The sequence below is a fragment of the Capra hircus genome, chromosome 5 (genome assembly GCF_001704415.2).
Source record: "Capra hircus breed San Clemente chromosome 5, ASM170441v1, whole genome shotgun sequence".
In the NCBI taxonomy this organism is placed as follows: domain Eukaryota; kingdom Metazoa; phylum Chordata; class Mammalia; order Artiodactyla; family Bovidae; genus Capra; species Capra hircus.
Window position 1 is genome coordinate 118,273,067 of NC_030812.1, and position 26,740 is coordinate 118,299,806.

General features: G+C 65.5%; 1 protein-coding gene across 1 annotated transcript; it reads right to left on the reverse strand.

Moving 5' to 3' along the window:
* Positions 1,345–6,478, reverse strand: ALG12 (ALG12, alpha-1,6-mannosyltransferase). Its single transcript, XM_018048932.1, has 9 exons — positions 6,161–6,478; positions 5,964–6,096; positions 4,538–4,711; positions 3,972–4,166; positions 3,468–3,571; positions 2,726–2,949; positions 2,194–2,363; positions 2,036–2,111; positions 1,345–1,945 (listed from the first exon to the last, which is right to left on the reverse strand). The coding sequence occupies exons 1-9, from the start codon at positions 6,326–6,328 to the stop codon at positions 1,714–1,716; spliced, it is 1,476 nt and encodes a 491-aa protein (XP_017904421.1). The 5' UTR covers positions 6,329–6,478; the 3' UTR covers positions 1,345–1,713.

Below are 26,740 nucleotides of genomic sequence, written 5' to 3' on the forward strand. Positions count from 1 at the left end.
CTGGCAGTCCCTCTCCTTCCTTCTGCCTGGTGTTTGTAATATGTGGAACATCCACAGCGCTCTGTACAGTGTAGGTCCTGACAGGTGACCCATCCTAGGGGCAGGTGACGGAAACTTGTGATACTGAGACAGCACCGTACAGAGCTTTTCTGCCTGACTTTGTTTTCTTTGGGGGGCTGCACCTCAAGGCTTGTGGGATCTCAGTTCAAGCAGTGAGCCCTGGCCTCCTGCAGTGGAAGTGTGGAGTCTTACCCTCCAGACCGCCAAGGAAATCCCTATAGTTTTCTTTTCTGTAGCCTTACATAATTGGAAGAGTATATAACCTGCAAAAATGTCCTCAACTGTTCATGTTATCAGTAAGGCCTTCAGTCAACAGTAGCTGTTGGTAACTAAGCTTTGGGGGAGTCGAAATGACTGGGGGCAGGGGTTGGCGACCCTGCCCCTGCGTTGCTCGAAGGTCAAGTGTACGTTGACACCCACAGAGATGCAGTGGGGCTGGTGGTATCAGCCTGGCACGTGACTCCTCACACCTGTGCGTGTCCACATGTACACGCATGTCCGCGCACAGCGTGCCTGATACCCCCCCATCGGAAGAAAGGCCTAGAAACACAGGCACACTGACAGCAGCGAGCACTTTGCAGCTGGATCTTGGTCTCTAAAACCAGCCCAGTCACAAGGAGCCTGGGCCCTCAAAACGGCTGCCTCCAGGGGGGGGACAGAGGAAGCAGCCACACAACAGGTTCCTGACAGGGCACGCGGCAAGGACAGCACAGCTGACCGGATCCCGGGCCAGGCTGCAGCCGGACACCAAGGCAGCCGACTGGGCTGTTTACAGCCCAGCCAGGCCCGGGGGCATCCACGCGCGGGGGACACACGCAGGGAAGTGGGAGCTTAACTTGTGGGTGTGGAGGCACCACGGACCAGCTGCAGCAGCTCCAGGGGGGTGCTGCTCTGGGTGGGTGGGGAGGGGCCTCCCTGTCGGCGGGTGCGCAGGCCGTCAGCTTCAGTGCACAGAGCAGTCCCCGAAGGTGGGAAGCCCTCGGCACTTCCTGGGGCACCGAGGCGCTTGGGGCGGAGGTTAGGCTGTTGGTGACTCACTCTGGAGTGCCCGGAGATTCCATGTCTCTCTGCACAGGCGTAGCGTATGTGTGGGTGTGCAGTGTGTACACGTGTGAGAAGCACACACGGTTCTCCACATCCTCACCAGGGCCTGGTAGGGCCAGACACACGTTGGGAACTTGGTGGACACAGCTCAGGAAGCGGGAAGAGCCAAGCTCACTTAAAGCCAGTGACAGCTGTCTCCCAGCTGTCAGAGAATCAGTGATAAGACAACATACAATGTCACTCATTCTTTCTGAACACGTTTATCTCCTATGATCTCTTCTGCAATGGAGACAGCGTGCCCGTGAGCACAGGGAAGGCCCCGCCCTGCAGGACTGGGCACAGTGGGGCTGTGCCCAGCACACGCTGGCCTTCTGGTTTCCACCACCCAGGGGCCCTGCCAGGCGCCAAGAGGCCACCGCCTGCTGCCCTGGAGCAGCTCCTCAGGCCGAGGCCCGTGGCCTGGATGGCGGGCAGTGTCAGTACCCACAGTGCCCTCATGGCCGCAGGGATCCAGGCGCGGCCGGGGATAGGCAGCTGCTGTCCTGTCGGTTCCCGGCTCGTCTGGCAGAAGCTGGCAGGCACCTGCGTCCCTGGGGGCCTACTCCCCCCTCAGGGAGGCCCACGGAGCCGCTCCAGAAGCACAAGCTTGGTCTGCAGGTTCACATGGAACGGAGGCAGTCTGCTCAAGTTCACACTCAGCCCGGTGGTGCCCGGGACATGGGCCAAGACACGGTGCGTGTCCTGGTAGAGCGCCAGGGGCCCGGGAGCGGCCTCCATGAGCAGGTGCGTGTAGGCCAGCATGCGCTCCGAGCCTGGCTCCAGGTCTTCCGTCTTCTCGTACCTGCGGAGGAGAGCACGCCACGCCCTGCAGGCCCACGCTGGTCCCTGGTACCCCGTGCCCCCGGGAGCCTGTGCCACAGGGAGGACGTACCTCCAGGCACTGTTGACCTCCAGGAAGCGGGACACGCCTGTCTGGGCAGCAGCCACGTCGATGTGTAGGACAACATCTGTGGAGAGCAGGCCGGCCCCGTCAGCGCCGGGGGCCCGCGCCTCTGGCAAGACCACCCAGGCCCGGAGCCGCACACCCACCTGCACGGGCGGGCACCAGCTGGTGCAGCCTCTGCATCGCCACGCCGCCGGGGTAGTTGAAGTGGGACACATACAGGCCCGTGGCCGAGTACGCGGCGTTCACCACGAGGTGCCCCAGCACCAGGAGGGACCCCACTCTATGCAGCCAGGACTTCCTGTAACTGTTCAGCCTGGGAGGGAGCAGAGCCGGGGATCGCCGTGAAGAGCACATCCACCCGCTGCCACAACCCCACACAAGCCGTCACCACGCAGCGGATGCGACAGACTCTGAAACCCCAGCAGGCGCCAAGGCCAAACCTGAGTTAGCCCTTCAAGTGTCCTGAGTCACCCCTCAGGTCAGAGCCTGGCGTCAGGCACGTCCCGGGCTGCCTGGTGCTGGGCAGAGCAAGGACAGGCGCCCACTGCCTCTACAGGCCGGCCACAGGCCCTGCAGACGGGCTGGACCCCGCACCAGACCCCGGCCGGGTGCCCTCCCCTTTGCAACCCAGTTCATGGCCCCGGGCGAGCCCACGAGGCAGCCAGCAGCACTTACACGCGGGCACAGCCCCTGGCAGCCACAACGTTGAGCAGTGGGAAGGTGTAGATGACGAAGCGCAGCTCCTTGTGCGGCAGCAGCGAGTACAGGGCCACGAAGCCCAGCGCGGGCAGCAGCAGCGCCAGGGCCCGCCTGTCCGCCGCCCCCAGTGGCACGAAGAGCAGGCTGCAGCCCAGGCCACGCGGGAGCGCCGAGTAGAAGTACCAGAGCAGTGGCGAGGTCTGGGCGGGCGTTAAGGAGGCTGCAGGCACCCCCGTGGCAGCCCGCCGTCCCCCGCCAGCGTGATGGCGCCTTGCCCACAGCACCCAGGAGCCCCACAGCTCCGGCCACAGCGTGACCCCTCACACGGGGACAGTGACCCCTCACACGGGGACGGTGACCCCACACACGGGCTGCTACAGCTGCGGACGGACAGCGGAACTGCCCAGAACCGTCCCTCCATCTTTCACTATGAAAACAGCCTGTCCCAGGGTGGGGGGCACACTGGGGACCCACAGCATTCTCTTTGGGGATGTCTTTTAAAGAGCCCAGAGTGAAACATTAAATCAGAAGATTGCAAGGACAGAGAATCCGGGGCTGAGACGCTGAGTGGTGTCTCCTCGGGGCACAGACTCAGGACCAGGGAGACCCGCCCTGCAGAGGAGGAAGTGCTGGTGCTGGCGCCATGGCAGCCGTTACGCTCCCCGAGGCGCAGGTGCAGCGGACAGCAGCTCCTCGCTCTGCCTCGAAGGAAGGATACGCCCCAGTTGGAACTCTTGTTGAGGACGGTGTTATACCAGAGCACCTTCCCTTCTGGCCACACGAGGTAGCGCCAGAAATAGGAGTCCACAGCCACCGTCAGTCCTGAAGAAGGAAGAGCAGCTCAGGGGAGCACAGGCCGCCCCGGACACTGCCACAGGTGGAGGTCCCCGAGATGCAGCCCCGATAGCAGAGCAGCCAGGAGCCACAGCAGCGCCCCTCGGAGGAGCCGAGGCGTCGGGCCCTCCCCCAAAGCAGCCCCCACACACAGCTGCCCCCGCGTCTGCACGGCCTGGCCGAGGCACAGGAAATGGGGGCCCTGATGGGGGTCCTGTGGAGGGGGTCCAGTGGGGGACGCTTGGGCAGCAGAGCCAGAAGACCCGCACTGGGACTCTGGGACCCCACGGGAGGTGCAGGTGATTCTACTTAATGAGGAACAGAGATGAGAAAGCCCCCAACAAAGAGGGCGCAGCCCCCACCGGCCCAGCCCCTGCGACCCACTCACCCAAGCAGAGGATCCCGGCCGGCACAGCACAGCGCAGGGCCCGGGTCAGGGAGAGTTTCCGCCAGCAGAGCGGCAGCAGCAGTGCTAGGCCCAGGAGCAGGCTTAGCTCGGCCCTGAAGACCAGGATGACGAAGGCCGAGAGCCAGATGAAGCGCGTCCACCTCTGCTGCAGCCAGGCCGCCAGGGCCAGCAGCACTGCGGGAGGGTGGGCGCGGCGTCACTCTCCGCTCGAGGGGCACGGGAGCCCCGAGACCGCCCGCCCGGGCCGCATCCACACCGCCCCCACCTCCTGCAGAGCCTCGCCCACCCAGCCCGTCTGGGGTCCCTGCCCGCTCCCAGCCCCATGGACCAGCTCCTCCGGGTGCTGCTCTTGGGGAGGCCTCGCCCCACCAGCTCCCCTGAGGCCAAGCCGGAGCCCTGCACGGACAGAGCTCGCTCGCTTCCTGGCCTCCCTGTCCTGCGTTTCTGAGACACCTGGTGGGCAGCAGCTTTCGACAGACACTCGGATGGACCCCCACTGACACCAGCCCGGGAGACCCGGGCAGGACAGGCCGGCAGCAACATACCCACGGGCAGCGCCAGCACGTTGGGGAGCGTCCGTGTGCAGTAGAACATCAGGTGGAACTGCGAGGCCGTCACCCAGCAGAACAGGGCGGCCACCGTGGCCCCAAACTGCCGCCTCACTTCTCTTTGTAACATCCAGAGTCCGAGAATCACGCCGAGTCCCACGACAGCCCTGACTGAGCAGAGAGGGTGCGTGGGCCCAGGGGATCCCGTATAAAAACGGGCCGGTGTATACAGCACAACGGCACTCAGCTGCAGAGAAGAAACCCTGCCGTGTGCAGCAGCAGATGTGCCCAGAGGTCATCATACTAGAGGTCAAGTGCAAAGGAGGAGAAGGGCGAGCGCCACGCGGCGTCACGTGTGTGGAATCTAATGGACACGGATGCACTACACACAGAACACTCACACAGGAGGCCGCACACTGATGGCTACCAAAGGGGAAGCGGGGAGGGGCAGCTCAGGAGTCTGCGACCAACAGACACACACAGCTGTGCACGACAGACCGCAACAAAGACGCGCTGCGCCGCGCAGGGAACTACGCTCAACATCGTGCAACCACCTGTGACGGCAAGAGTCGGGAACAGGGAGATGCATATTCAAGACTGGACTGCTTCACAGCACATCTGGTATGAACACAGGACTGAAAGTCAGTTCTACTTCAATTAAAGACCTGACACGCAAAATGAAACGAAATGCGTTCCATCTAAAGCAACGGCGCGTGGTTTCCCCTGAAACCAGCATCAGGTGAGCTTGTTCATTTTCTGTTTCACTTGCCAGTAACTAGATTCTTTTGAGCATGGTGGGCCACCTTTGAGTCCTGTGACACTTTTTATTTAACAGTAAACACTTCTTAAACTCAAACAAATGGGCTGGGCGTGGGAAGCAGGTGGCCTGGACGCTGGCACCCCGACCCCGGAGCTGTTCTGTGCCTGGCGGCCCCGGGCAGGGCTGGGACACTCGGAAGCTGGGCTGGGCAGGGCAGACGCGGGCAGGCGACAGCTGGCACCCCAGAGGCCCTGTCACCGGCCAACACCTCCAGGGCTACACTTACTGAGCACCTGACGCTCAGACGTGGCCCCAGCCACCTGGCCGAGGCTGCCTGGCCCCCCGACGCAAGTGGACGGCCGACCTCCGCTTCCTCGGCCGCCCTTTCCCGAGGCACAGCCGCCTGGTCCCAGGAGCTCTCCGACCACCCGTGCCCACCAGCATGAGCCGTGCTGCGGCTGCTCAGGGGCGGGGCCTGCCCCCCGCTGTCACCGCCTGGGGAGGTGGCCGCTGCCCCCACTGAACTGCCTGCCAAGTGACCAAGACGGCCGGGATTCCAGGTGGCGGCCACTCCCGCCAAGGGCCCCTTGACTGGGTGACCGTGGCTGTCTGACGCCGCCACCGCTCTTCACCACCACCTCCCCCCACCAGAGGAGCCCTTACCTACAAGCTGAGAGTAGAACTTGGACATCTCCAACAGCGAGAGCGCGTAGACCGCGGGGCTGGAGAGCGCAGCGATCAGCAGTGGCCCGAGGAACGTCCTGGGGACCACGCCGGGGAACTCGAGGTGGTCAAACTGCAGGGAGAGGGCGGGTCAGCCGGGCCCGGGCCAGGCCCCCACACCACTCAGGCGAGCTCACCTTCTCCACATCCAGCCGGTGGTAGAGCAGGTCGTGCACAGCCTGCAGGTTGAAGCTCTCCTCCACCTTGGTGTAGGGGCAGGCGGCCAGGTGGACTGCGGCCACGGCCATCAGCAGCCCCAGGAGCTGGCGCTGCCCGCCCAGGCCCAACAGCCTTCTCCCAGCCATTCTGTGCACCCGCCTCACGGACCTTCATCCACCGTGAGCACCGCAGCTCTTGAGTGTGTTCAAAGAATGGAGACACAGATTCCCAAGCTCGAAAACTCTGCTGGAGTCAACACCTGGGAGACATGTGTGAGGGGTAACAGCACCCCTCTGGCTGCGTGAGCTGAGCAGGGAGCCGCCCTGCAGCCAGCTGGAGGCGACGCTTCCTGTCCTCACTGTGGGGATGGCGTGCACGCCTCGGCAGCCCAACACCCCCAGCACGGCAGGGTCACCTGGCGGCTGCCTCGCCCCCTCCCACAGGGGCACCGGTTGATAACCTGAGGGACTGGTCCCCAGGAGTGGGAGGTGGACCCTGGCTGGGGGACCCCACAGCTTTGCGACTCAAAAGCTCTACCCCAGTCTTGAGCAGCGTAGCTGGCTCCCCGCGTGACCACTGCGCTGGCCGGTGGAGCGTGGGGGTCCTCTCTCCATCCCCTCCCTGCCTTCCTGCAGTGCCACAGACCACCTCCGGATGCTAATGGGCCCAGGTAGCCTGGGGATGGATGAGGCCAGCTGGGCGCCTCCCTGCTGGCAGCAGCTGTGGCACAGCTGGAGGGACCCATCAGTCCTCACCTCTCTGCTCTGGGACCCCCAGTCAGGCCCCCCAGCCCTTCACTGCGCGCTGCCCACTAGGGCAGAGCACGCCAGGCGGACCTGGCTCCTCCGTAGTGCCAGCGTGGTCCCAGCCCAGGGCCTCCACGTTGCTGTCTCTCCTACTGGGAACATGGGGTCTGCTCTCCCATCCGCTGGGGTCTCTGCTCAGGCTGGGGGTCCAGGGGCCCTGTGCCTCCCTGCCCTGTCAGCGCCTCACTGGAGCTTGGTCACCCAGGGGCCCGGGCCCCCTGAGGACGGCCGCAGCCCCTTCCTGAAAGCCCCACACTCCCAGGGGTGTCTCTGCACCCAGCAGGGCTTCTTGCCCCCACCCGACCCCCCAGGCTGAGGTCTGGAGTCAAAGGTTAATACCCCTGTCTCAGTTTTTCCATCTGTAAATGGTAGTAGGACGTCCCAGCCACGGCACTGGGCCAGGCAAGGTGGGGGCTCTCCCGCCTGGCCAGTGGTCCAGGGTCAACAGGCGACCAAGAGGGAGGTGTGACACTCCCCGAGCAGGGCCTCCCCTACCAGGCGGGGAGCTCAGGGTGCCCAGGCTGCCAGCCCGCAAGCTGTGAGGACGTCGGCACTGGGGGCCCTGTCTGGCCAGGCGGGTGGATCAGCCCCTGTGCCTGGGGCCAAGGGAGGGTGTGGCCAGCAGGGGGCGCTGTGGGACCACCTCCAGACCTGTCTGTGGGGGCCGCCGGGTGGGGGCCACCCTTGGGCAGGGCACCCTGAGGACAGGCTGTCCTCACCCTGAGGCCTCGGGGGTCCCGAGAGCTCCGGGCCCGGCCATCAGGGTGACCCATCCAGTGAGGGACCGTGCCTCCTACCGCCTGGTACTGCCCCAGGATGGGCTGACAGGGCAGGGAGCCACAGTGCCCCAGGACCTCCTCAGAGACCCTTCCTCCTCCTCCTCCTCAGGGTCACAGGGTGCAGCGCCCCCTCCCTGCCTCTGAGCCAGACCACCTGCCCTCCGTCCAGTCAGGCGCAAGGACCTAGGGGCACGTTCGCTCGCCCGCCGGGCCCTGCAGGAGGCTGGGAGCCTGGAGGGAGCCATGATCAGGTTCCGTGGGCCAGAGTTCAGACCCCGGGGCTGCACCCACCACCCTCTGGGCCTTAGCCCGGGCAAGTCCCTGGGGTCCCCTCGCCACACGCAGTCCTGGGGCTGCCTCCCTCCCAGCCGGCCTTCAGCAGGTCAGCACGCACCCCATGGGCAGATGCTTCTGGAAGGATGCAGCCACGGTCCCGGCTGCCTGCCCTGGCTTTGCTGCAAAATGGGTCCTTCTATCTGATGGGTCTGCACGGGGGCAGCACGGGCAGTGTTTGGGGACTCTTCTCAGAGGGGTGAGGGGGCTCCCGGCTCGAGTGGGTAGAGACCAGCGATGCTGCTCGACACGCCCGGCGGTCCAGGACGCCCCACGTTAGCCCCGGGTGAACTGTGGCGGGTGCCCCTCTCCCCAGCAGAGCCACAGCCTGCAGATGGCCCCCTCTTGCCCTCAAGTTCCCCCGGAGGACCTCCCCTTCCCCCACCCCACCTCCCCACAGGGGCCCCTAAACGCAGGGCAGAGACACCACGCCCTCCCGCTCCGTGCCCTGTCCAGCTGGGGGCCAACTGGCGGCCAACTGGCTCTGGGTCCTGAGCGAGGGAGTGAAAGTCGCTCAGTCGTGTCCGACTCTTGATGACCCCATGAACTGTAGCCCACCAGCCTCCTCTGTGCATGGAATTCTCCAGGCCAGAATGCAGGAGTGGGTAGCTTTTCCCTTCTCCAGGGGATCTTCCCAACCCAGGGATCCAACCCAGGTCTCCTGCCTTGTGGGCAGATTCTTTTCCAGGGGAGCCACAGAGGAAGCCCCAGGTCCTGAAGCAGAGTCTCAGCCGGCCGTGAGGCTCAGCGCCCGCAGGCCCAGGCCCGTGTGTCCTCCTTCCTTTGTGGTGGCGCTCTCCTTGCTTCGGGGGGCAGGAGCCTGCATCTGCACAGGGCCCGTCTCTGCCTAGAGTGCACGCGTCCTGCAAAGGCCCCGGTGCGCTCCACACTCTGGTCACCTGGCCTGGTCAGCACAGGGCTGCTGATGTGGTGGGGTGGCTGGTCCAGGTGCCTGTGGGCTACAGAGGCCCGGTACCCTGAGGGGCTGCGTGTTCGCTCCTGGTGACCTACACTGGTTCTGACCACCCTTCCGATGGGGCTGCAGGAGAGCTTGCCCCGCCCCTGGCCACTGCACACCTGCGGCCTTGGACGCAGGCTTGAGCGAATTGAGCAAAAACACCACGTCTGGCCAAGGCGGGCCTTTTGCGGCGGTCCACACCCTGGGATCCATCCACGCCTCTTCCGTCTTCAGACTGGCAGCATAAGTAGAGAGCTGGCCGGACCACCACCCTGAATTTTCTGGGCTTCAGATGCTCCACCAAACACCCCTGTGTGTTGCCTCTGACTTGCAACCTTGGGTGGGGGCACTTGCCGAGGCTTCCCCTGGACTTGTCCGTAATGGTGGCCAAGGCAGTGATCTCCCTGGCCACTAGGTCTGCCGGCTGCCTGTCTGTTCTGGGCCTGGGATATGCCTACAGGGTCCACGTGCAGACCCTGGCTGAGAGCCCTCTTGTTTCTGGGCTTCTGTGAGCCCCCCACTCAACAGAGGAGCCAGGAGGATGCTCTGGGCCTCCGGGACCTGCTGCGACTGTGGCCAGCGGTCCTCAGATGCCACACTCAGCTGGGGGTCCCGGGGAGGTCCCTGGGGACCTGGCTGCTGTTAGGTAGGTCCTGGGTCTGAAGCCTCAGGTCTGGGAACCAAGCGAGGGGTCATGGCCTTTCACAGGGCCCCGGTCACTCATCCTTGGTTTCTCCTGCTGGACCGCCAGACCAGTCCCGGGAACACTGAGTTCTGTTAACCACAACCTCAGGTGACTCAGACCCTTGGCCCGGCTCCAGCCCTGGCACTCCTGAGAGCTGCACCCACCTGTCCCACAGCCAGGCGCCCTCACCCCCTTGCCACTGGTCCTGGGACGGCCTCTCCACCAGCGGGGTGGTGGGAGCCCCAGCAGGCCTGCCCCTGCTCCATGCCCACGTTGGCCCCCAGCCTTTCAGCCCCAGCCACACACCAGCTCTGCCAGCCTCTTCCTGGCCCCCAGCGCTATGACCGCGTGCCTACTAGGGGTGCACTCTGGGCCTGGGGAAAGGCCCTGCTCTCCAGGGGCTCCCCTCGCCCCTCTGGGACCTGCTGCTGGGCCCTGAGGTCTGCTGGGGGCCAGCTTGTCCCTTCCAGGTGATGTCACCACTTGGACCCAGGAAGGAGGCGGGCAGGTCCTCACATTTTCAAGGGGTGCCCGGTGGAGGCGTGGCCAGGGTTGGGGGCCTTGCGGGTCACCGAGGGCCCACTCCCTCCGGCAGTGCCTGGCTGGGGGCCCTGCCCTCCTGGGAGTTGGCCCCTCTCCCGCCACCGTCTTTTTCCAGAGCGCCAGCCCAAGACACCCCCGCCCTGCACTCTAGATGGTCGGACCGCGCAGCTATGCAGCCCCTCCAGGGCACCAGCGACCTCGGAGACCAGACGGCGCCCCGCGGCGGCGGGGGCGGGGAGGGGCGTCTAGCTCCGCCCTTCTAGCACCGCCCCTCCGGCCTGGCCCCGCCCCTCCGAGTTGGTTCCCAGAGGAGCCGCGGGTCCTCAGCTGACCCCCAGGGAGGGTGTCAGATGGCTCTTGAGAGGTGTCCAAGCTGCGGCGAGGGCGCTGGGCCCCGAACCCTCTGGACTCTGCCTGGGGAAGGAGCATGGCGGTGGCCGGGTGACCTCTGGCCGAGGTCAGGGCTCCAGGGGCCCAGGGCCAGGTCCAAGCAGCCTGGTGCTGGCTGTTCGTTCCCACCCCGGAGCGCCAGGCCCCGAACCCTGGCGCCAGCCCGGATCTTGCGCGCCCGTTCTCCCCTGTGGGGGCTCACGGTGGAAGAGGGCGCCCTTCCCCGACCCTGCGGGCCCTGGGAGGTGCTCTGGCCCAGGGCTGCCCTCTGTGGGCGACCCTCCCTCACCGTCCCCCGCTGGGGGCGCTGCCTCGGGGCCTCCTCAGCCACCACTGGGCTCACAAACCTGCCTCCCCAGACCGGGCCCCGGGGTCCTGCCAGGCGCTCCTGGCCTCTGCTTTTCAGCCCCACCCGTGGGGGCCCAGCTGTGCAGACAGACAGGCCTGGGAGGCGCTGGGGCTCCGGGCCGCCACGTGGGACAGGATGGCTGTGAAGTGGGATGATCCGGGTCAGGACGTGGTGGTGCCGTCCCCCTCAGCATGTCCACCGCCGCCTGACGGGCCCTGGGGAGGGGCACCGGGGCGGCGCGGGGGTGGGCAGAGATGGCACAGAAGGCCTCGGCCTGGGGGCAATTGCTGGGTTCTGGGGGTGGGCGGGACCAGCCTTGGGCCTCGTGTGGGTCAGCCTGGCTTTCGGGCCACAAGCCCCCTCCCAGCCCAGGGTCCTAAAAAGCCTTCCCTGTGGCTGGGATCATCCCGGATGCCAGGCCGGCTGGCTCCGCACCACCAGAGGGTCAGCCTGGCCTGACTGGACGCCCCTCTCTTCAGAGACCCCTCCTCCCAGCTGTGCGCAGAAAAGCCGTTCCAGGTTTCCAAGTGACATCATCGGGGCTGGCCTGGGCCACTCGCACTGGCCACGCTCCGTCCAGCCTGGCCATCCTGGCAGCTGAGCCACAGAACGGCGTCAGCAGCAGCATCTTTCTGCACCCACATCCCTACGGTCCGGGGGCTTCTTCGGGGGTCTGCTCCAAGGCAGGGCTCCGCCGAGGGAGGCCCTGCGCCCAGGCCTGTCCCCTGAAATGAACGCGGGACGGCGGGAAAAGTTGTCTGACCCCTTGCCCCATTCCCCCCTGAAAGCCCAGGGGACTCCCAGCCCTCCCTCCCCCTCCGAGGGCTCCCTGGACCCAGTCGCCGTCCGCCCCGGGCCGCCAGTGTCTGGGCCCGTGACGGGGGCGCGTGGGAGCCCCTGGGCAGCCCGGCCCCTCGGGGGACCCCGCGGCTAAGTGCTAGCTCCCCGCCGCGCCCCCCCACCCTCGCCCAGCCCCGCCGCCTGGGAGGGGTGACCGCGGCCCCCAGAGTTCCCCCTCGCGGAGCAAGGGGGCCGGCGGTGCGGGCAAGGGCGGGTCCGCCCGGAAGGGGGCGGCGGTGCCGGGAAGGGGGCGGTGCCGGAAGCGTCCGCCACGCTGCCCCCGGGAGGGGCGGCCGGGAAGGCGCGCGGCCGGGCGCCCCCTCGCCTCCTCTCCCCTTGCTCCCCTTCCTCTCCCCGTTCTTCCTCCCCTCCCCCCCGCTCGCCCTCCTCCCGTTCCTCCCCGACCCCGCGGCTCCCCCCCTTCCCGGAGCGCCGGGCGGCGGCGGGGACGCCGGGTTTCGGGGCGGCGCGTGCGCGCTGGGCCGCGACCTTCTCGGAACGCGCTCGGTGCCAGGTGGCCGCGGGCGGGGCGCTCGCGCTGCTCTTGACGTCACGGGGGTTCCCGCAGGAAACGGTCCGCGCGGGGAGGGCGGGGGCGGGAGACGCCAGGTCGGGGGGCGGCAGAGCCCCGGTACGCCGGGCGCTGAGATCTGCACCCCGGGTCCTGCGTGTCCTCCGCGCCGGGGTCCGCACAGCTCTCCTTCCGCGCGGGGAGCAGCGGCCCCGACGGGCCGTCGTGGAACCTGTGACCGGGCTCAGGGAGCCCCCACCCCGGGGGGCTGGAGAGCAGGGGGCCCCCACTTCACCCTGCGCCCTCCGTGAGCTCAGGTCCGACTCGTTCCCGGAGCTGAGGCTCCCTTTGTGGTTTCAGACAACATCCCTGGAGCGTGACCCTCGGTCCCAGGGAGCCGGGGGTGAGCGTCCCCACGTCCGCGTACTCACCCTCCTGCAGGCAGAGTCACCCTGCAGGGTCGGCTGGGGCCCTGTCACACCCTTTCCCGGCCTCAGACTAGAAGTGAGGTGATGCCAGAGCACACAGCCCCCCACCCCCCAGCCCATCTCTGCCCTCTCCTTGCTGCCCCCTGACCCCGAGTGCGAGGGCCGATCTGAGCCCCCCTCCTCCACCTGGGGTCCCTCCCATCTCACAGCTGCCCCCCGCCACCATCGGCCCGGCTCTCCTTAGGGTGAAGGGTGGGAGAGGGGCGGGGACACCAGCCTGGGACCCCGACCGCTGCTGCAGGTGAGCTGCCCGGGGCTCAGCTGTGGCGGGGAGAACAGTGGCCCTTGTTCGGCCGGCGGGGTGGGGGCTGGGGTACCAGCCCCGGGTGTCTCGGGCAGAGAGTGGCACCCTCCCCCACCCCACGGAGGCATATTGTCCATTCACCCTCCACCCTCACTATTAATAGCTCCTCTCCGCAGTGGAGCTACTATAAATAACCCCCAGCCCCTCACACAAGGCCCTTCAGGCGCCTGCCTCCCTGCACACAATCGCCCACACACGCCTGCACACTGGCCCCTCAGCCGCCCGCCGGGCGCTGAGCCCACTCCTGGCTGGCTCCGGGGCCACTTGTGCCCCAGCTGAGGCCAGGGCGCTGTTTGCATACCTACCTCCCCTCAGGCCACCAAGCCAAGGAGCCTGGAGCTGTGTCCTGGTCCTCTCCTGGGGATCTGGCCTGGCCTCCCTTCTGGGGGAGGTGGGCACACCCAGTCTGCCCCTTTGGCCACACTCAGGTGCTGGGGCATCTCAGAGGCCCTCTCTGACCTGCGTCTGGAGGTGCAGGCACCATGGTGTCCACCCAGTTGAATGCCCCAGGAGGCACCCCGAGTCAGCCGGAGGCCAACGCTGCTCCCTCTGAGGAGACCAGCCTGTGGGGGCTTCGTCCTGCCCCCTGCACCCAGGTCCCTGCACACCCCAGCCCCTGCCCCCGACTCTGGCTCTCGTGGACCCCAGGCTGGCCTGCCTTCCCGCCTGTCCCAGAAGACGGACACCACTGAATGCCTGGCCCCTGTTGTCCACGGGGACGCATCAGAGGCGGTCAAGCGATGGCCCCAGCTCACAGAGTGGCGGGATGGCCCTGGCCGGGACAGTCTCCGTAACAGGACCCTGTGGCTGGTCGTGCTCGGGGCTGGGGTTGAGGGGCTTGGAACCCGCTGTTACTGTGCCAAGAGGAGAGAGAAAACAACTCTGTTTACGGAAAAGGCACGTCCGCTGATGCTGGCCAGCGGCCTCCCGGAGACAGAGGCCCTTTGTTGGGAAAACAGGAAGCGAGGATTTCCAGGACCTGTCGGGCCACCCGCCGGCCACCCGCCCAGCTTCCGCCAATTCTCAGCAGCTTCTGCCTGTCGCCAGCTGCCCGTCTGTCCGTCTCCTTGTCTGTGTGTCCCTCTGAGCGGCAGGCCCAGGATTCCAGTTTTAAGGCAAAGCCGCTGTCATCTCAGCCCCACAGTCAGGGCGGTCTCCTGGGGGCTGCCCCTCCGGCACGGTGTCCCCAGGTCACGTGGAGAGGGACACCCAGGTACTGCCTTCCTGCAGAGCCCAGCCAGGCCCCACCCGGAGACCCCCAACATCAGGAGACACGTGGGGTGGGGGCTCTGTTAGGTCACGACCAGCAGGGGCATCCGTGAGGGTAGCCTCAGACCTAAGACCCAGGGGCACAGAGAAGGACAGTGCCAGCCATGTGTGGGGAAGAAGGGTGAGGGCGGAGGGGGTGGCCAAGGCGGCCTCAGGTCCCCTCCTGCCCAGGAGCCCTATAGGGCCTCAGGGTCAGCAGTCACCAAGCTGCTGCTCCCTGGCCACATGGTTCAGCCAGTGGATCCTCCACGGCGTGGGCAGGCGTGCACATGTGTGGCCCGCCCTCACGCCAGCACACCCCCACATGTTCTTGCATGTACACGTGTACCACCACAGGAAGGGCCCCGTCACCAGCACCCCCGCGCCCGGCCCTCCCCACTTCCGACTCACATCTGCTGGGGGCGGGGGCGCAGCTGGCTCCCCCTGGGCGCTGGCCCGAGCCGGCCTGTGCGAGCCGCCCTGCCCAGCGCGGCTGGGACGTGCCACTGGGTGCCTGGTGCTGGGCAGCAGTGGCAACTGCTCCCCGCCCCCCAGCCTGCACGGAAGCGGCCCACCCCGGCCCAGGGCCAGTCTGCCTGCTCCGGCCATGACCTCCATCCTGTTGGGCGGGTGGGTGTCCAGGGATGTCAGGGAGAAGGGACGTCGCGTGCACGGCGGCTCCATGAGCCCTGGGGTCCAGCCTTCGGGCAGGTGCCTGATAGCCCTTGTGCCATCTGCTGCCTACCTCAGCCTACCCACCTGCGTTCCTGGGGTGGGCAAGAGGCGATGCCAGGCAAAGGGGGAATGCCCCGGACTAGAGGGCTCCCCCAAGCTGGTCTCTGTTCAGGCCCGGTGGTCAACCCTTGCCCACCCACGTCCTAATACAGCCCCGTCCTCAGGCGGCTGGTAGGACAGTGTTTGGACCCCCACCCAAGCCACCTAGAGTTTCTCTTGTTCTTTCTTTGTTCAGCCATCAAAAGAGGGAGGTGCTGAGCTGGGTCATACCAGGCCTGGACTGGAGGGGAGGGGCTGAGGCCTGGGAGTGACCTTCCTGGGCTAGCAGGCGGCCAACGCCCGGGACGTCCCTGGCCCCGTGCCCAAGTCTGTCGCCCCTGGAGGGGCTGCCCTGAAGCTTGTGGGGGTCGCAGCCAGGCAAGGGTTGCCCTGACAGCCCGGTCCCCCAACTGGCCCTCAGCCCAGCGCTCCCCACAAGTCGGGGCTGAAGACAGCAGGGTGTCCAGGGACTGAGGGCCCCTCCTGGAGGACTTCTGCCCCTCATTGGTCACAGGCGCCTGCAGCGCGGCCCGATTTAGAGGCTGGGATGGCAAGAGCAGGGCGCCAGAAGGGGCAGGTCTGGGAGGACTTGGCTTCTCCCCTGTGGGGTGGGGGCCAGGGTGGCTCTGTGCAGAGGGTGGGGAGCTGGCCGAGGCTCATGGGGTCCTTCTGCTGTGTGCTGTGGGCCTGGGCCCCATGGTTTGGGTCAGAGGGCCAAGTTCCAGGTGGAGGCTTCAGTTCGGAGTGACCCTAGCGCTGCGGGTCCCGGCCTCTGCATGCTTCTGTGGCTGTGTCCTCCGTGGGCAAGCTGAGACCCCCCCCGGGGGTGATGCCTTGCCAGCCGATGCCACGCGGGGAAGAGTGGGCACCAGGCTCCTGGCTTGAGGTGATGGCTCCAGAGGTGGCTCGGCTGTCAGCCCGAGTCAGGGAATCTATGTGTCCGTCTGTCCACACGTCCGTTATATCCACGTTTCCCTCCCTGCATCTGTCCAGCCACTGTGCTTCTGTTCAATGGCAAGCAAACGAGTAAACCCCCCTGGCAGCCATGTCCCATGCACCCTGACCATGGTCCTGAAGGGGCGCTCAGGAAGAACTGCTCGCTGACCGCTGATCCAGCAAGTAGGGGAGGCGAGGATCTGCCGTCCGGCCCCCACCGGCTCCCGCTGCCCCGTGTCTGAGCCCAGCTCCCTCCTGACGGCAGAAGCGCGTGCGAGGGAGAAATCACCCCGGCACCCCGCCCGGGGCCTCCAGTGACCGCAGACCAAGGGCACGCAGACCTCCAAGGACCGTTGCGGGTGGCCGCTGGGCTCGAGTCTGCGCAGGGGGCCTTGAGCGGTCTCCATGGTTGTGAGCATCCGCCCTTAGAGTCACTCTCAGGTACTTGCCCTGAAGCCCCCAGGGTCTAGTGAGTGGATGTGGGGCCTGAGGCTGGGCAAGCCGTGGCCCCCAAGCCCCACAGGGCCCCCTGCCTACAGCCCTGCCCTGCCCCATGGGGAGGACCCCAGGGCAGGTCGGAAGGAAGAGGATCTTGCTCTGGGATACGTGGGCCGGTGACTCCTCCCTGACCGAGCTTTTGTCCCTGAGGTGGCCGCACTGCGGCGGGGTGAAAGCTGAGGCCCGCCGCTCCTCCAGGGTGGCCACTGGCTCACCCGCCGGCTCTTAATAGCTCAGCCATGGTTCTTCATGTGCGCCCTGGAGAGACGGGGCTTCCCTGGGCACCGGGATCTTTGCCCCACGGAGCCCAGGGCTGCAGTGACAAACACAGATGCCCGGGCCGGGGGGGGCACTGGGAGTTACCGCTTCTGCTCCTCTCCAGGCCCGCAGCCCCGAGCCCTGAGCCTGGCACAGCACCGCCCAGGCCCCACTGGGGGTGTGGGCCGTGCTGTGACCCTCCCTCCGCGGGGACAGTGCGATGTTCTCAGGGTTCCCAAGCCCCAGACCTTGCTGCATAAAGGCAGGAGTTGGCGCGGCCCCTGAGCGGGACGAGTACATGCTCTTGGCCCGCCCTGTGGGACGGCTGTGTGCAGCCCCTTTTCTCCATGGGGACAGACACCAGCACTTTCAAACCATGGCCACGCGCACTTCCCCAAGCCCGCTGGCCTCCCTGCCTCCGGGCACCCGCCCAGCGGCTCCGCTCAGGACGCCGGCCCAGCCCGTGCCATCTAGTCACGGCAGGGAGTCCAGGGGCAGCGGGCGCTGCAGGGCCAGCCTGGCAACTGACCGGGGCCCCGCGGGGTGAGGGGCCTGGCCTCAGCCAGCTGTCCTCCCCAGAGCGCGGCAGGCACGAAGCTCCCACCCAGGGTCCCCCTGCATTGGCCCCTGCGGGACAGGTGTCCATGCCAGCTGCACACACAGGGACTGGAGGAACGGCCAGGGTGGTTGGCAGGTCTCCTGCCCTAACGAGGACCCCAGGGACCCGCTCTAACGGCCGCGACGCGCCTCGGGTCTCCACGACCCTGTGTCCTCCCCCGGGGCCCCTCGCTGGAAGCCTGCGGGGCCAGGCTGTCCCCCCTGCCCCCGACATTGAGACGCTCGGCCGCAGGCTGGGAGCTGCTGGTGGCAAGAGGTCCCCAGGCGGGCCCTGGGTCACCGCGCGGGGTGGGGGCCAGGGAGGGTCATCCAGGCGAGATGGGACAGTGGCAAGGGCTCAGGGGTGATGAGCGCTGGGCAGGCTCTGGGCCCCGGCCCACCTCGTGCGGCCCACCTCCCGTCCAGCGCGCAGCCGGACCTGGCGGCCACCCGTGGAGGGACCCAAGCGCGTAAAGCTGAGGGAGGCCCCCCAGCCAGGACCCGGACCAGCCACACCAAAGCCATCCTGGCCAAGATGTTCCGCGAGACGGCGTCCCTGCTCGGCACCTCTACGCAGGGGAAGTGGCCACACCTGGACTCCAGGCCCGCAGGAGCCAGGTGACAGCAACCCTGGGCAGTGTTAGGCCGTTGGGGTTTGGGGTCACTTGCGATGACCACAGGGTGCGGAAGGAGGAACCGGCTGTAGGTGCGGTGGAGCAGAGGCCAGGGCGTCCGGGCGAGAGGGCAGTGCCCACCCGGCACACGGGGGGCAGGTCTCGAGAAGCTGCTCTGATGAGGGAAGCCACACAGGTCTCTGTGGACCCTGTAGGGGCAACGGTGGCAGAAGGAGAGCCTGGGAGGGGCCAGAGGACGAGGAGAGGTCAGGATTTGCCGGGTGGGACATGGGCCGGCAGGGGCCGGCAGCGGGGAGGGTGTGTCTCCAGCCACGTCCTGCTCCCTGAGTCTGGGGGAAGACAGGGGTGGTCGGTGGGGGTTGGGGATCCCAGCTGGGTGAGCTGGACAGTGAGGACGGCCAGACGGCATCGGTGCTGAAGAGCCGGGGGTCCCGGGTCCAGCGGTTGGACTCTGCGCTTCCACTGCCTGGGGCACACGTTTAGCCTCTGGTCAGGGAACTGAGACGCTGCAGGCTGCACAGTGCAGCCAGAACACACACACATTCACACTCACACACACATACACATGCACTCTCACACACACGCGCACACACATGCACGCACATGCGCGCACACACACACGCATGCACACACACACGCACTCACACACATGCACTCTCACGCACACGCGCACACACATGCACTCGCACACACATATGCACTCACACGCGCGCACACACACGCACTCACACACGCACGCACACATGCACACACATGCACACACACATGCACACTCACACATGCACTCACACACACGTACACTCACACAGTCACACACATGCACTCACACACACGTGCACTCTCACACAGTCACACATATGCACTCACACACATATATGCTCTCACACACACATACAGTCTTACATTCACACATATGCACTCACACACACATATGCTCTCACACACACACACTCTTACAGTCACACATACGCACTCACACACATGCACTCACATGCACTCATACACATACACTCACATACACACACATATGCACTCTCACACACATGCACAGTCACACATATGCACTCACAAACACACGCACTCACACACCCACTCACACACACATATGCTCTCACACACATATACGCTCTCACACACACACACACAGTCTTACATTCACACATATGCACTCACACACACACATGCTCACACACACACACAGTCACACATACGCACTCACACACACGCACTCACACACATATATGCTCACACACACACACCCACTCACACACACACTCACACACCCACTCACACACAGACACACCCACACACACAGGCACTCACACACCCACTCACACATACACAGTCACACATGCACTCACACACACAACACTCACACACATATACACACACACATGCACTCACAGCCACTCACACACATGCACTCACACACAGACACACCCACACACACATGCACACACACACATACGCTCTCACACACACACACAGTCACACATATGCACTCACACACGCACTCACACACGCACACACACATGCACTCAGACACCCACTCAAACACATGCACTCAGACACACACCCACTCGCACACACACACACACACACACACATGCACTCACACACCCACTCACACACATGCACACACACCCACTCATACACATACACTCACACAGACACACACGGACTCACACACACGCACTCACATGCACACACAGGCACTCACACACACGTACTCACACACATTCACACACACATGCACTCACACACGCATTCACACACATACACACATGCACTCACACGCACTCGCACTCACACACAGATACACTCACATACACACGCACTCTCACACGCACTCACCCACTCACACACACACTCACTCACACCCACATGCACTCACACTCACACACCCCCCACCCACCAGGATGGCCGTCACCAAAACAGCCAGGCAGATGCCAAGGATTGGCAGGAGGTGGTAGCAGGGCGCCCTGCGTACGACTCACGGGGACCTAAAAAGGGGTATGCAAGCTAAGTCCCTTCAGTCGTGTCCGACTCTGCGACCCCATGGACCACAGCCCCCCAGGCTCCTCTGTCCATGGGATCCTCCAAGCAAGAATACTGCAATGGGTTGCCATCTCCTCTTCCAGCGGATCTTCCTGACCCAGGGACTGAACCCGGGTCTCTTGCGTCTCCTGCTCTGGCAGGTGGGTTCCTTACCACAGCACCACCTGGGAAGCCCACAGAATGATGCGGTTCCCTGTGATGAGCCTGACGACCCACAGGACCCAGGGTTCCACTCTTGGGTCTGTAATGCCTACGAGAGCTGAGAGCAGCGTCTCCCACAGACACCCGCACTCACAGCAGACAGAGGTAGGCCGCGCGTGTCAGTTATTGGGTGCACGGGGAAAGGAAATGTGGTCTCCACGTGGTGGGATATTAACCCGCCTTCAAGAGGAAAGTGACCCTGACACGTGGGGTCAGATGCTGCAGTGTGAAGGGACCTTAAGGACGTTATGCTGAGTGAAGTTTGCATGTCAGCAGGGCAGGTCCTGTGCAGTCCCACTTACACGAGGTCCCTGGAGGAGCCCGGTTCAGAGACAGAGGGGACAGGGGTGAGCGCCAGGGCTGGGGGCGGGGGTGGGGAGTCAGCGCGTAATGGGGACAGCTTTCCTTCGGGAAGGTGAGAACGTTCTGGAGGTGGTGGGGGGAGATGGTTTCTCAACAAGGGGCTGCTTGACGCCCCCAAGCGGCACGCTCAGCGGTCACATAGCACGGGTTCTGTTGTGGATACTTTACCACAAGAAACATAAAAGCAAGTTCTGTTGGTGTGGACTTAGGTAGGAGCAAAACACACACACCCCCATGAGTTATGGACCACACCGAGGCTGCTGCTGCCGCCGCCGCGTCGCTTCAGTCACGTCCGAATCTGTGCGACCCCACAGACGGCAGCCCACCAGGCTCCCCCGCCCCTGGGGTTCTCCAGGCAAGAACACTGGAGCGGGCTGCCATTTCCTTCTCCAGTGCGTGAAAGTGAAAAGTGAAAGTGAAGTCGCTCAGTCGTATCTGACTCTGAGCGATCCCATGGACTGCAGCCCACCAGGCTCCTCCGTCCAAGGGATTCTCCAGGCGAGAGTACTGGCGTGGGCTGCCATTGTTACTGCCCTTCTATTTGCCTTAAACTCACTCTGCACAATATAAAGGGTAACTTTCATGACACCGACTCTTATATTTAGCGTTTCTTTCTCTTCTTTTAAAATACTGGCTGCACTGGGTCTTCGAAGCGGCTCCGGCTTCTCTAGCTGTGGCCTGCAGGCTTTGCTCCCCTACAGCATGTAGGAACTTAGTTCCCCGTCCAGGGAGCCATCCTTTGTCCCTACACTGGAAGACAAACTCTTAACCACTGGATCACCATGGAAGCCCCCAAATTTAATGCTTTTTTAATTTAGAACATTAAATCAACAACAACAACAAAAAAAGACCATGACAAGTCCATGCTCTTTCTGCATGGATGTTGCATTTAACAATTAAAGTATTTTTTTAAAAGACATTTCCTGGGCTTATCTCCCCTCCACCTTCTGAGGCCTCCAGCCCCAGGCTTGGGAAAGCAAAGGTGCCCTGGGATCACCAGGGTGGCCCGACGGTCTCTGGCTGGTGCTCTGTGTTCCTAACAGGCCCCTGAACCCCAGGGAAGGTGCAGAGCTGCACCGCGGGAAGGGCCCCTCCTGGCCCACCCAAACTGAGACTCGCTCCATGAGGGAGGCAGGGCGGGGAGGTGTTCAGGCTTCAGTGAGAGATGTAAACTGTCTCCTTAACGCTGGGCTGGAGGGCTCCCCTCCTCTAATTCAAGACCAGACCTTCTTTTCTTTCTTGATTTTTTTTACCGTCTGTGAGATGCCTGTAGCATAGGAGACTAGACCCTGGGGCAAGCCCCCACCCCTCCCGGCCTCCTCTCCCTGCGGGTCCTCCAGCCACATCTGACCATGCCCCTAGTGGCCAGGCCCCGCCCATGTCCAGTCTCACCCAGGGGGACCTCTGCCTGCCCCTCAGCACCCCCACCAGCTCCTCCCTGCTCTGCTCCCAGGTCCTGCCAGCCCCCTGTCCATGCTCTCCCCTCTGCCCGCCTCTCCTCACCCAACCTGGCCAGGCCTGGCTGCCTTCAGCCATCCCAGACGCTAGAGACATCTGCTCAGAGTCCCCCGCCCCCAGGGACAGGCCACCGCAGGGAACACAGCCACCCCTGGGGATGGAGCCACCCCTGGGGACACAGCTACCACTGGGGACAGGGCGTGGGGGATGTCATCCTAACAGATGAGGCCGGAGGGGCTGGGCCAGGCCGTGTGGCTCCTGTGAGCAGCAGGCCTGAGAGGACCTCCTTGCAGACTAATGCAGGCAGGTCTCACACACACACACACACACACACACACACACGCACGCGCGCGTGCGCGCGCGCGCGGCACAGGAGCACCAGCTTCCTGGGCACCAGGAGCCCTCCAAGGAGCCCGTTTGTCCTGCAAACGCCCTCCCCAGCAGCCTCCCCAAGGGCGCTAGAAAGCTTCGGCCTGTCTAAGGCGGGGCCTTAGATCTAGGCTCCCTGGGTCCTGCAGCCCCCGCCCCTGCATGGGGGTGGGGGTGCAGCTAGGGCCTGGCAGAGGGGCCTCAGCTGCAGATGCAGGCAGGCCTGAGGTTTGACCTCTCTACAGCCTCCGCGCCCAGTGCAGCCGCTGCGGCCGCTCCTTTGGAAGCCCCGGCTGCCAGGCCCCTCCTAGCCTCCTGGAACTCTCCTGGGTGGGAAGGCCGGGCTTCAGTGTTCTCAGCTGCCCCGGGAGGGGAGCTCAGCTCTGTGCCCCACCTCCTCCCCCCAACAGGGCGGGGATACAGCCCACCTGCCCGCAGCCGAGCCTGCTGGGCTGTCGCCCCACCCCCCAGGCCCGCCCCTCTAGGGCTGACTTGGGGCCCAGGATGGCCCTCAGGCCTGCGGCCAGGATGGCCAGGCCCAGGGGCACGAGCTGAGCGACAGAAGCCACGGCCACCCCCCCTCCAGAGGGGCCGGTGGGCCTGGGGGAGTGGGCTCCAATGGGGGAGGGGCTCCAATGGGGGAGGGGCTCCAATGGGGGAGTGGCCGCGTTGGAGCCGCGGGGGCCCAGCGGGCCGCTCTTCTCTCCGGGACACAGCGAGGCGGAACAGGGTTGCACTGTGTCCCAGAGCAGCACCCCCCCCGCCCCCCCACCCCCCGCCGACCTGCGCCCCCACTGCGCTCTCCTGCGGTCCCCGGAAGGCCTCCGGGCCCTGGACTCCCCAGCCTCACAGATCAGGGTTTCTGGCACTGTGCCCCTTCCTGCCTTCCGCCCCCAGGTTTCGAGGGGTGGGAGACCCTCCCCACCAGCCACCCCAGGCCTGGGAGAGGGTCCTGAGAGCAGAGTCCCTTGGCAGCAGGGGCTGGCTTCCTGCTGGGGCGCCCAGAGGCGGGAACTGTGGCAGGAGGGCTGGATTGGGTCCACATCGCAGAGGTAGGTGCAGGCCCCGGGCACTGCCGCTGGGCTGGGGCCGGAGCCCTCTGCTGCCCAGCGTCCCCGTGGCCCAGAGAACAAAGCCTCTGATGGGGTCACAACTGCCGGGGTGTCCGGTGGCTGGACACGTCGGTGGGGAGGGCACTTGGGCTACAGATCATGAAGGACACGGACCCCCAGTCAGGGCACAGGGTCCACCCAGGCCCTTCCAGGTGCCAGGTCAGCACCCACGGGGGCCCATCGGGGCTGGACACGGGACTGATGCGTCCCCCCGGGGCGTGCAGAGCACTCTCCTGGCTCCTGGAAGGAGCTGGAACCTCGGGGCAGGAGGTCAGAAGGAGGGAGCGCCGGGGGCAGGATGACCCATGGCTCCAGCGACTGGGAGGAGGGGGTGTCCCCACCAGCACGGGACGTGGGGCGCGGAGTGGGGTGGGGCGAGTGACGGGCAGTCGAGAGCTGAAGGGCAGAGGGGCTGAGTCCACAGGCTGGAAGGGCCCTGGGAGGTGGCAGAAGTTAGGGGTTCTCGTCCCATCCCCCGCCCCCACCCCCCTGGAAGCCCCTCTGCACCCAGCCCAGCAAGGGCCTCAGGCCAGCAGGACCGCCCAGCTCACAGGTGGGGAAACTGTGTCTGGGGCAGAAGTACAGGGTCTGGACAGGCCTGGCCGACACAGCCTGAGAGCGGGCCTGGTGGAACTGGTCTGACCAGGTGTGTGTGCATGTACAGGTGTGTGTGTACGTGTGTGTGTGGACTGGAAGCCGACCAGGAAGCAGGTGGAACAAAGGCCCCAGCCTGCGTCACGGGCAGCAGCTCGGGGCCCCGGCCAACGGCCTCGCCTCAAGGCCCGGCTCCAGTTGGGGGCCGGCACGCTGCCGTCCGCTCTTCCCAAGTCGGAGCCGGAGAGGCAGCGGGCGGGAGGCCAGGGGTGGCCCGGGCCTGGCTGTAGGCGGTGGCCTCCCCGCCTCTGCCCAAGGGCAGCCTGGCCAGCACTCTCAGGACCCCTGACGACTCAAGGGGAGAGCTGGGCTCCACACGCCCAACCTCACCAAGAGGCCCAGGGCCCGGGCAGGCAGCCAGGTCCCCTCAGGGGTCCCCGGTGTCCTGGTAGGTGGGCCTTTGGGAGGCAGACCCTCCACCGAGGCCCCACAGCTGCTGCTCAGCCCAGCCCACCATCCCGCCCGCGCTGTGGGCACCTTTCTGAGGGCGCTGCTCCGGCCTCCCCGACTCCAAAACTCTCGCCCTGGCTAGAGCCATCTCTCCGCCCCATCCCACACCTCCTCGACCCCAAAAGTTCTTCTGCAGGGATAGCTAAGGGCCGGCAGCTCCTACCACTCACTGAGCTTCCCTGCCACCCCCAGTCCTGTCCTGGTGACCCCCGGCCTGGGTTCTCCTGCCTGCAAGCTGGACAGCACCATGCAGCCTCAGCAGGCACCTGTACCCGAGGACCGGGAGGAGGAGGGCCCGTGTGGGCAGGTCCTGGGCAGGAGCAGCCCCCTGTCCTGCCTTGTTGCCCCACGGGACGGGCCTCGGCCTCAGGAGGGCAGTGCGGAAACAGGACCCAGGAGCTGGACCAACAGCACCCCCTCCGCGCCCAGAGCCGGTTCCTGCAGCTGCCCGAGGTTGGGTCAGCGCAGCCCAGCAGGACCAGGCGTGGGGCTCGGGGCCGCACAGGGACTGCTGTGAGTTAACATCAGAGGTGCAGGGCGGCTGGCAGGAGGTCCCTGCCGCCAGGCGTGGGCTCCAGGCACCACCACCTGCCACACACACGGGCAACTCCCCGCACCCTCGCAGGGGCCAGCGCTGCTGAGACAACCACGGGAGCCACAGAAGGTTCTGGGTGTGAGTGGCATGTGCTCAGCAGACTCCAAACAAACACCGCCTCCGAAGGCCCGAGGCTGGGCTGGGCTGGGCTGGGCTGGGCTCAGGAGCAGACTCCAAACACTGCCTCCGAAGGCCCGAGGCTGGACTGGGCACTCAGGAGCAGACTCCAAACAAACACCGCCTCCGAAGGCCCGGGGCTGGGCTGGGCGCCAGGATGGATCCCAGGGTTAGGGCAGCGGTGGGGGCCCCGGGTCAGCTTGTTCTCCTGCCCCGTGTGGCAGCCTCAGCCCTGGGTCCCCAGGCAGCTGACTCGCCTGCCTGGGAGGGGCCCTGGGCCTGGTCGAAACCCTGTACTGGTGCGTCTCAGAAACCGCGAGTCAGCGGCTCCCTGCTGCCAGGCCCGCCACTGGGAACGCCCAGATGAGGGTGGCGGGCAGAGGGCTGGGATGGGCATCATTTGGGTCCCCGTGGGGCCCCAGCTGGGAGGCAGCGGGGAGCCAGGCTGTCATAGGTTCAGGAAGGGCAAAGGCGGAGGCCTTGGCCCGGCTGGGGTGGGGGTCCCCGCCCACGTGCCTGCGAGCAGGCTGAGTCATATCTAACTCTCTGTGACCCCATGGACTGTAGCCCACCAGGCTCCTCTGTCTATGGGATTCTCCAGGCAAGAATACTAGAGTGGGTTGCCATTTCCTTCTCCAGAGGATCTTCTGGGCCCAGAGATCGAAACTTTGACTTTAAGACTGAGCCACGTGGGAAGCCAGGGGCGCCTGCAGCCCCCTCAAATGTCAACCAACAGTGCTGGGGAGTGACTGAAGGACCTGCTTCGCTGACAGGACGAACTCCGCAGGGAACCTCCAGAGTCATGGTGCCCACCCCCGGGGGCCACCTGCCCTGACCCCTATCCGGAGCCAGTCAGACTGTGAGAGGCCAGGCCCCTGAGAGGAGTGGGGGGTGCTGGCGCAGAGGCCTCCGTGGGCCTGCTGGACATCCTGGCCACCACACCCCCAACCCAACCCAGGCGGGCCCGGCAGGCAGGACACCAAGGCTGCTGCCTGGGGTCAGGCCTGGGGCAGGAGCCAGGTGGCCCTGAGCAGCGGCAAGTGAGGGGCTGCTGGCCTGGGACGGGGGTTTCCTGGGGGTGGGGAGCCTGGCCAGAGAGCAAGTGGAGAATTCCTCCCATTCCTGTCGTTTCCCTGGGATGACTCAGCAGCTGTCCACGGGCAGGGTCTGCTCCACAGCCCCAGGGATGTGTCCCCCCTGGCTCCTCCGGTCACTCACCCCCAGCTGTGCCCACCTTCCAGCTGCCCAG

Bases quoted from the DNA above. Each gene is read 5' to 3' on its own strand.
- ALG12 (XM_018048932.1), bottom strand. From the start codon at position 6,328: ATGGCTGGGAGAAGGCTGTTGGGCCTGGGCGGGCAGCGCCAGCTCCTG. The intron at 4,712-5,963 runs GTAAGGGCTCCT...CTCTCTGCTCAG, and splicing joins GTTCTACTCTCAGCTTGTAG to TCAGGGCTGTCGTGGGACTC. The intron at 3,572-3,971 runs GTGAGTGGGTCG...TTCCTTCTTCAG, and splicing joins GGCCGGGATCCTCTGCTTGG to GACTGACGGTGGCTGTGGAC.